Source organism: Lepidochelys kempii, chromosome 9 (genome assembly GCF_965140265.1).
Source record: "Lepidochelys kempii isolate rLepKem1 chromosome 9, rLepKem1.hap2, whole genome shotgun sequence".
In the NCBI taxonomy this organism is placed as follows: Eukaryota; Metazoa; Chordata; order Testudines; family Cheloniidae; genus Lepidochelys; species Lepidochelys kempii.
This window is the reverse complement of record NC_133264.1, coordinates 11,034,499-11,044,495: the sequence shown is the minus strand read 5'-3', so window position 1 is coordinate 11,044,495 and position 9,997 is coordinate 11,034,499. Positions and strand designations below refer to the sequence as shown.

At 41.6% G+C, this 9,997-nt stretch overlaps 1 protein-coding gene across 2 annotated transcripts in view; it reads right to left on the bottom strand.

Moving 5' to 3' along the window:
• Window positions 1-2,469: 2,469 nt before the first annotated feature.
• The window catches only part of CCDC39 (coiled-coil domain 39 molecular ruler complex subunit), a 29,268-nt gene continuing 21,740 nt past the window's right edge, over window positions 2,470-9,997 (bottom strand). Inside the window, exons 16-20 of one of the 2 annotated variants that reach the window (XM_073359295.1) lie at window positions 8,438-8,544; window positions 4,474-4,614; window positions 4,106-4,285; window positions 3,738-3,823; window positions 2,470-2,820 (exon numbers count right to left, since the gene is read on the bottom strand). In XM_073359295.1, coding sequence (XP_073215396.1) covers window positions 2,652-2,820; window positions 3,738-3,823; window positions 4,106-4,285; window positions 4,474-4,614; window positions 8,438-8,544 — 683 coding nt within the window. In that variant the 3' untranslated portion in view covers window positions 2,470-2,651. The remainder of the gene's footprint in view (window positions 2,821-3,737; window positions 3,824-4,105; window positions 4,286-4,473; window positions 4,615-8,437; window positions 8,545-9,997) is intronic. The other variant, XM_073359296.1, reaches the window with a different exon arrangement.

Below are 9,997 nucleotides of genomic sequence, written 5' to 3'. Positions count from 1 at the left end.
ACTATTACCTCCCGCAGCATTATTTATATGGAGCCAGAGGAGTACATGGCACTTAAAAACATGACTTGTTATGGAAGTGGGCAGCAAAGATTATCTAGGGAAAAGCGGAGATGTCTTGTTACATAAGTAATACTGGTTTATATTAAAAATGAGAATCTCCACCCTGAAGGCTGGGCTTGCCCTCTATGGATACTTAACTGAATACAACTTTAAAACACGAGTGGGATGTTTAATGGAATTTATAAAGAATGTGGTAGTTATGGTGCTATCTTGATGGGAGCATAAGTTACTCTTACCATGAATATTGAAACTCATTTGTAAGTCTTTGCATTCAAAAAATATGCTGCAGATAGTCTGGTTCAGTGCATGACAGTGTAAATGATTATCCTGTCAAACTTGTTTTGCTGATATTAGAAATGTAGAAGAGGGTGAATAGGGAAGGTTTATCATCTTTCAGCTCAGCAGCCTCTGTCCATAATCCAGTCAAGCTGGGAATTGCCCCTTGCCATTCTGCTCTCACCTCCTGTCCATGGAAATTCTTGAGATGAGTAGGCAGGTCCACAGAAGCAATATTTAGTTGGGAAGTACTAGTATTTTTTTTGGTTGCTTTTCTGTAAGTGGGATAGTTTTTCCAAAATGGAATGTCACAGGCTCGGCCAGTGGTTCTCAACTCTGGTCCTCTGCTTGTTCAGGGAAAGCCCCTGGAGAGCTGGGCTGGTTTGTTTACCTGCCACATCTACAGGTTTGGCCAATCACAGCCTCCACTGGCTGTGGTTCACTGCTCCAGACCAGTGGGGGCTGCAGAAAGTGGCATGGGCCAAGGGATGTACTGGCTGCCCTTCCCACAGCCCCCATTGGCCTGAAGCAATGAACCGTGGCCAGTGGGAGTCGTGATCGGCCAAACCTGCAGATGCAGCAGGTAAACTGGCCTGGTGTTCCAGGGACTTTCCCTGAACAAGCAGTGGACCAGAGTTGAGAATCACTGGGCTAGGCAAACCTGATCAACATGTAATCTTGGGCTATACTCTGCTATAGAAATGTCATTAGGCATACTCACTTCAGTTATAACAACAAAGAAGTTCAGTACCTTTCCTCCCATAGCAACTCTAATTTCAATGGTACAGCATTTAATAGGCATGGCAGAGTGGAAAAGGAGTGACTGAGGTAGAAATGGTGCTCTTAAAGTAAATAGCTACTCTATCTCAGCTTTGGAAGTCCTACCACACCTGCCTGCTCCAGCTTTGTCAGTGAAAAGTCTCACCCCTATACCTGCACAAAATGTGGTAGCTAGGAGTCTGTAAAGGTAATCAAGCTCAAGGACATGAGCACAAAAGAATTCATTGTTAAAAGGCTGAAGGCACATGCTTAACTTCAGGCTTTTTTCCTGGCCATTCTGTTTTTAAAAGCTCACCTCCAACACTGCTTTAAAATGTTAACATCTAGTATAAATCTTGCTGTAGCTGGACATAATTTGAAAAGCTCTGAAACCTTGGAAATGGTTCTATAGATAAAAGGTAGTGAACAGAATGTGCCAATCATTTTGGGAAAACATGAGAAGCTAAAGTTAGGCACTGGGCTATAAAGAATTGATATTCTTAGCTGAGGGCTGCAACATGCTAATAGTCTTATGATTATCATATGCAGTGTTGTAGCCATGTTGTTCCCAGGCTATTAGACATTACCTCACCCACCTTGTCTTTTATTGGACCAACTTCTCTTGGTGAGAGACACAAGCTTTTGAGCTTCCACAGAACTCTACTTCTGGTCACCCTGTGTAAGCTCAAAAGCTTGTGTCTGTTGCCCACAGAAACTGATCCAGTAAAAGATATTACCTCACCCACCTTGTTTGTCATGATTATAGTGTCATTTGGGGGAAGAAAAATGGTAAACTTATTCCAGAGTTAACAGTTTCAAATATAACCCTCTTATTTGTGTGACAGATTATATTTAATGAAATAGTGGAAATGGAAGCTTTGAAAGTTGGCTTTATTTACAAACTCATTCTTCCCCCCCCCCCTTCCAAATTTTGCAAGAAGAAGAAATGTAGTCTGCTTGTCATTATCTAACTAAGATATAATGCTTCCTTGCAGACTTTTCTTTGACCATGAGATGATCATAAATCAACATTGCAGAGAGTGTTTACACTCAATGTAATCAGTGATGTGTTAGAGGGGAAAGTAGGAAGACTAGTTGTGTCCCTAGAAATATGTAGGTTTCAGAGTAGCAGCTGTGTTAGTCTGTATTCCACTGAAGTGAGCTGTAGCTCATGAAAGCTTATGCTCAAATAAATTTGTTAGTCTCTAAGGTGCCACAAGTACTCCTTTTCTTTTTAGAAATATATACTGACCTTGTGCCAACTAAGAATTTGAATCACTGACATTGAGGATTTCCCAAAAGTCATTTAGTCATAACAGCAGGAATGAACACAGACACAATTTAATTTAAAGTTTTATTTGTTAAACAGTCTCTGCCAAATTGATCATTTAATGCATTGTGTACAACATACATTTTCCCAGCCACTAAAATATGGACTTCAGTCTAGTAAACATTTCTAATAAGATATTTCTAAATAAGGAAATATGCATTAAATCAATTTTACCAATTCAGAAGTACTAGTGTGATGTGAGTCAGCTGTAGTGGAGTTTGAAATATTATTTCAAGCTCTTTCTGCTATGAAGACTACTAGAGCTGCTACCTGCACTGGAAGGCCGTGAACCAGCACTTCCTGTTGCTGCCGGCGAACTGAATGATAAACTCAGATCTATAATTTTAAGTGAGGATGCTTGGCCAGAAGTTGAACCCACGGTGCTCCTAGTTGATCTAAAAGGCAAAACAAAGTTATTGTAAAGTTAGAATGTAGACAAAACCCTCTTGATTAATAAGGGAAAAAAGTGTAGTTGATAGTACAAGTGATCACCTGAGCACTTTGTAAGACCAATGCACCTCATCTTAGTGTGTTAGTAGCATATGCGTTGATGATCTTAAAAGTTTGGATTCTGCTCTCCAGTAACAGTGATTGGGGGGAGGGAGAAACTGAGCAAGGAAGGAACTAGCTTCAAATTATGTGGGCAAGATGTTTAATGTTTGCCCCTGATACTCTAGAAATCCTCATCTAGGCTCTTGTACTACTGTCTGAAGACACCTACAAGAAATGTGTCTGGTCATAGCTGAAGACTTCACTCAAGCCACAATATTTGTAACACTGAAGATAGAGTACATGTCCTTTGTAACAGAAGAGAAGGTACTTTGGTTTGTTAATCAGCCACCAGAACAAGCTTTTTTAAAATAAAAAAGATCTTTATATGTAATGGGAAAGGGAACTGAGTTTAAGACTAATAGTCCAGAAGACTGCAAGTGCAAAAATTGCAGCTGTAAGGAGAAGAGCTGGGTCCTCAATCAATTTGAAAATCATCTAAAAGTGAACTGTGCTCCAGTGAAAGAGCAAAGTAGGAATGGGAAAAATTAATAAGCAATTTCAGAGCACTGCTACCAAGAAAGTCTGAAATTATTGTCCTGATTTGAAGTGAAATGGACTAGGCTAGACAGAGGCACAGGACTTGTCCACACATCTAAAGTGACATAGATTCTTCTAGCAAACCCACTTAACAGAAGACTTGAGGAGAATCTATAGTGAAGCTTTTACTAGCCAACAGACATGAACAAGAAGGGACAAAATGAGAAATCAGGGCGTGGGAGTACAAGGAATTACCATGTACAGTATTAACTTTAACACTCACCTGACAGAGGCCACTGAGCTTTGTGAAGAAGATCTAGAACTGTAATAACTACCTATGGAAGCAGCTGTAGGAAGTTCTAAACAGGACTAGAAGAGAAGAGAGATCTACTATTGGTCTTTGCAAGTGGGAGATATGACACATACACTACTGATTTTCTATGATACCATGTGTGATAAGCTACTTTCAGTATATTCCCTTATTTTCAGTGCTAACAGCATGACCCCTGTGTTTTACAATGGCCATATTGTATTTTATGAAATTGAGGCACAATGCCTTTGAATCACTGAAATAAATCCATTAATTGTTCTTTACTATCTATAACTGTGTCAGCATTTTCAATAACAGTTCAAGTCAACTAGAGATGCTACCTGTTGAAAGTATGTTTGAAAGGGTAGCGTTAAATCAGGGTTTGCTTCTAATACATCAACCAACAATTTGTCAATGGTTCTGCTGTAGTCTTTCAGCTCACGGAGGTCAATGTCTTCTTCCTCCTGTGTTTTAGTTTTACTTTTCTTTAAAGATCGAACTTCTTTGGACAGTCTGGAACACTTTTGGCATAAAATAACAGGTAAATGCAATTTAACAAAGTTATATTATGAAAACAATTTAAATACCAATTTAAATGGCCAAACGTTAGTAACAGACTTAAAATTTAAGTTTATGCTGCATTTTTACTATACCCCAACTATAACTCAAACCAATAAAATAAGAGTTGTCACTTATTTATGAAACCAACCTGTGCCATGACTCTTTCTAACTTTGGCTTCTGTTGATCTATTTCTTTGTTCAGCTGCAAAATATGAGCTTGCTTCTCATTTGTTTTTTCTTGGTAGACAGCCTCCTCTTTCATCATGATGTCTAAAGTGTTTTCCATACTCTGCAAGAATAGAATCATAGAATATCAGGGTTGGAAGGGACCTCAGGAGGTCATCTAGTCCAACCCCCTGCTCAAAGCAGGATCAAATAGTACAGATCAAACCTGAACATCAAAGAACAATGTTATTAGTTTAAAAATTATGTGAATGTTAAACAGCAAATACGGTGATTAATACCTTTTAAATAGTTTACTGCACTTAACATTTTGTATTAGGCTCTTGATCACAATTTAGTTTTTTACTCTTGTTGCTTTTGGCCCCAAATTTTGAAGGTGTTTAAGGGTTTCACCTCTGTGTTATGATACCTGATTTAGGAGCCAAAATCCCATCCACTGTCAATTTTAAAAATCTGAACCTCTAACTAGAGCCTCCATCCTTAAAGTGTGTTAGAACTATGATCAGACAACCCCTACCATCCGTTGTCTGTCTTGTATGATCCATTAATCAACTGTACATAACATGCTTAACACAAGCTCAAAGGGATGGAGTCCTTGGCCAGCTGGTTAGAAGAAAGGAGGTTACTGTCTCTTTTTAAGGGCTCCCCTATAACGGGGCAGAGGGATAAGTGGGGAGAAAGCTTACAGGGACGAGCAGGAAGCAGTTGGATCACGTGTGGGTATGGGAGGTATTGCTCTTCCTGCTGACTGGAAGAGGTGGGGGGGGGTATTTATAGCCCATGTAGCCTCAGAGATGCTTTTTTACACGGGTGAGGCTCACAGCAGCAAAAGTAAGTAGGCTGTAGCATCAGATGAGGCCTTCAGTCGACATGGCTTGGAAGCAAAGATGCCCCAAACCACATGGGAAAGAGTGCAGGAATAGCATGCTCCCAGCAGTGTGGTAGAGGGGGTGCAGAGGCAGGGGAGAAAGGAGGAAACACCCTTGGGCAATAAGGAGGGGACACCAGGCTCTCATCAATCACCCAGCAGCAGCTACTGTAACTGCAGCAAACTTCTCTGCCTCCTACTTACATAGGACTGCTGGGCCCCACCATGTGACACTGGAGGTCTCCAGGAGCTTCCGTGACCAATGAGACCCTGTGAGGATGAGTCAGAAGGGGCAGCAGCAGCAGCAACCCAAAGCCATGTGGCTGTTTCCCCCTTGTCGGAGGGTGAGTTAATGACCCTCTAAGGGACCTAGCCGAAGTCTCTCCCTCCCATTCATATGTGGGAATGGGTGTGGAGGGAGGGATAACCCCCCACAAGCAGCAACAGCCTGAGCCAGAAGAGGAGAAAGAAATGGCTCCTTGTAGGAAAAGGGCAGGGTTGACTGCTTCCTACACTATGCCATAGTGAGTGGTTGACCCCTTGTAGGAATAGGGGGGGCTGGAGGGGGAGGTTACTTGGGCTTCTCCGTACTGCATAGTAGTCAGTGGGTGTTGGTTGTACTTTCATGCCCCACAACGTGGGAGCACTTGTGATTAGGAGTGGGGGACAGTACAGCAGGGCAGCTAGTCTGGAACCTTGGCACATAAGGGCTTTCGAGTCGGGATGTAAATATCAGTTAAAAAGGTTAACTGGTTAAACAATTAAAATTATATCAGTTAACCGAGCTCGTTCAGGCAGGACGGCCAGGGCTGGAGTCCTGCTGGCCCGGCTGGGGCTGGGGTCCCGCCAAGTCTGCTGGCCTGTGGTCCCGAGGGCCCGCCGGGGCCTGGGATCCTTCTGGCTCACCGGCCCGACATGGCTCTGGCCTGACATCGCTGGCCAGCCACCGCGATAAATGGTTAAGGTCTGGTTAACTGTAAGCCTAATTCTTACCAGTTAACCTTTTACATCCCTACTCACGAGGTGGTACAAATATCAGCAGTGCTGCAAACATTTAGGGTTTAAGAGCACAGATTTAACAATTTTGAGCAATTTCATAGGACGCTGGCCCTATCTATGATATGGCCAATTCCAGAGGCCCAAATATTGCAGTACATGGTGTTGGTGGCAACCTATGGGCCAGCATCATATTTGTCCACTAGTTGCCTTTCTTGTCTTATGTTTGCCAGCAGGTTGCGAGGTTACATGGATCCTTGCAGCAGGGTCTTTGTCCAAAAGTTTTTAGTTGGGTAGTCTTAAGAAAGGTCCTTTTGAGAATCCCCGTTACTGTTCAGACATTTACGGATTTGTGGCACATTCTCAACCAACTATGCAGAAGCAAATAGGAGGCAGCCTTATTCAAGGCAGCATTCCTGGTCACTTTTTTGTGTGGAGTTTTTAGGGTCAGTGAACTAGTGACTGGTCAGTGAGGGATACTTTGGGAAGAGCTTTGGCATGGAGGAGCGATCTGTCTTCTTCACCCTGAGACTGGGGGAAAAGGGAGTCCATAATGCTATAGAAGGGTGGTAAGATTGGGATTTGCCCAGCAGGGGCAATAAGGACTCATTCATGGGGATGATAGGCCCCTCACAACATACCAATTTATTACAGTTTTCAGAATGGGACTTACAAAGTGGGAGCTACTGGAACATGAAGTGTGTTCCCACTCATTCTGGATCGGAATCACAACAGCTGCGGCCTAACTAGTGCTAGGAGGTCACAGCAATTCAGGCAATTAGGCAGTGGCACTCAAATGCATACAAGATATACATAAGACCCCATGTAGGGAATCAGAGCTAATTTTCCTGTGTTTCCAATTTTAGAACCAAGCAAATGGGCCAAGTGACTAATGCTGTGTATCTGGTTACAGCGTTGTATACTGGGAACATAAGCAGGCTTTCCAGTCATCTGGAGGTTCACAGCTGTGCCTAGATTCTGAGGCAATCTTGCACCAGTATAGAAGGTGGAGTGTGCTGTGGGACCAGCTGATGGCTGGGAGTAGGCACCATGTGCAATTACTGTTCATGCTGGTAAACAATTTGGGAAGATGTAAGGTGGGGGGGGCGGTGAGGACATATTTTTGTCCAATATTAATGAAGGACTCTGTAAATATGTGAGAATGCACTGGGAAATGGGAAGCAGCCAAACTAAATTGCTGGCACCTCTTTGTGGCAGATGTCCTGTGCAGAAGGCATTCGCCTTCCCCGCAGCAGGTCTGGGAACTGGTGGGGTAGGGCAGGGGAGATAGGTTATAATATCGTAACTTAGTACAAATAACTCATGGGAGATGTCCAGTGCAGGTACTGATTATGGAAGGAATATGGTTATCAGATAAAATGGATTGGAAGAGGATTTGAAAGAAAGCATCTGAGGAATTGGAGTTTGGAGTGCCTACATCGCATACAGCAGGGAGCCCCCCCCCCTCCTTTTAACTTCACATAAGGGAAGGGTTGTGGGGTCCCAGCAACAGGATGGCTGGGACTAGGCTGGGAATTACATGGAAATGACTAAGGAAAGGTTGATCTTCATTATACAATCTACTGCCAGGTACTCCCAGATATTTTAAGTGAATAAAGTTGCAGCCTAATTAAAGCATACCAATTACTACCTGTCTTTCTTCCAGGGTGGCCAGCCAATGGATGAATAACTATATAAATCACTATCTGTAGTTTACGTATATGTAGATTTCATATGTAGTAAGAATGACAAATCCTGGGTAAAATTTTCAGATGTGCCTAAGTGACCTGAGAGCTTAAGTTGTGTTGAAAAAAATCAATGACACTTAAGTTTGTAAGTGCCTATGTTATTTTGAAAATGGGACTTGGGCTCCTCTGAGTTTGACACTTTTGAAAATTTTACCTATTGTCCATGAGCAGTAGGAAAGGGGGTGCAGAAAATTCACAAAGGAGAGAGGAAAAAATATTCCCAGAATGCTTCTTAATCCATGAGGGGGAAAAAATTGCCATTTGTATAGGCGAAAACATAGTTTTCCTTAGCCTAGGCAATCTCATGTGCCCGTTACCTGAAGGTCGTCTTGAAGCTCCTTGATCTGTCTTCGCTTGTATCTGTATTTTTCATCAGCAGCTCTTTTCTCTTCTTCTAATTGCAGCTTTTCTTTGTACTCCTCACCTACAATATCAAACACTCTGAGCTAGAGTTTAAACATCGTACAAGGTGTGCACATGTTTAGGACATTAGATTTTCATTCCAAAAACAGACTATTGCTGCATTTTAAAGTAAGTGCACCAAAATGTATTCAAGTACAATACATTGAGACATCATTTTTGGCCATATCTAGGGCAACGGAAGTCTTCTGCCAGACAGCCTTGAGGATCTGCAACTGTGCTATACTAAACTGGGCAGTATATTTAGCAACTCACGTGTCTGGTCTTGCAATGATCAATTGCTGAACAGATGTATTTGTAGATCAAAAAAGGAAGTATAGTTGGTGATAAAAGGTTGAAGCACCCTATGAAACACTTTAATCTTTGTTTGATTATTTAGGTAATTGATTAAAGCATCTACCAGGGCAAGGGGGAGCCTTAAACATTCCAGTGTTATCTACAGTGCTTCTGAGAAGCCTCTAGGACTTTCCTGTGGAATTATTACCACAGGTATTTTAGGAAACTTACAATTTTGTTACTCAACTATGTAACTAAAAAATAAATACTGTACTATATTTGATGTACTATAAGATGTATACATGAAATATTAAAAGAACAACCAAAAAGGACATCTTTATAGGAAGTCTGTGTCCTAAAGCGCCCACAGTACCTGCTTTTAATTGATTATAAAATTACAGGGAACATCCTAAAAAAAATATATATATATTTTTTTAAAATATAAATACTCCACAAACTAGTCACCTAAAAACAAAGAAAAAAGTGACTGGTTTATCAAGGATAAGGATTTAAGATCCATTGTTATAAAGCCAGCAGAGGCGCAAAAGTTAAACAACAAGCCCTATCTTCACACACTTATTGATATCATTGATAACAGTGTTGCATAAACAAGACTAAACAGAGAAGACTAATTGTAAAAGCAACTTGTGAAAGCTGTAAATTTGCAATGAGCTTTCAACAAAAGGCAAACATAAAATCCCACAGGATTCCACAAACTGTACTGTGGGCATTCAACTTGTTTAAAGTTGTCTATGCAGTACACGAACAGTGGCACAATCCTCAGCTCACCTTTTTACCAGATAACAGCACTGTCCTATAACGAAAACAGGAAACAAACAATACTGTCGATAAGGGACCTGCCTTCACCAGTGCCTCACAACCACTATGCCTTGCTGTCCTGCCACTGGATTCAAGTACTTGCAGACCTACTGGCCATTCCTCCTATCACTGATGAATGGGCTTTCAGTGGAGACACTTTGTGCAGTCTCTCTACAACACTTTATGCCTCCCTACTGTGGTTTTGCTGTACTTGAGAGTTTTCACAACCGTTACTTAAGCTTAAGAATTTGCATAAAAATAAGGCAAAACTTGAACTTTAATAGCTTCTTTTTCCTGTATCTACTCTGCCCTGGTGAACTGACAGCAACATTCAAAATTATTCTCTCTTCTGCTACTATCAG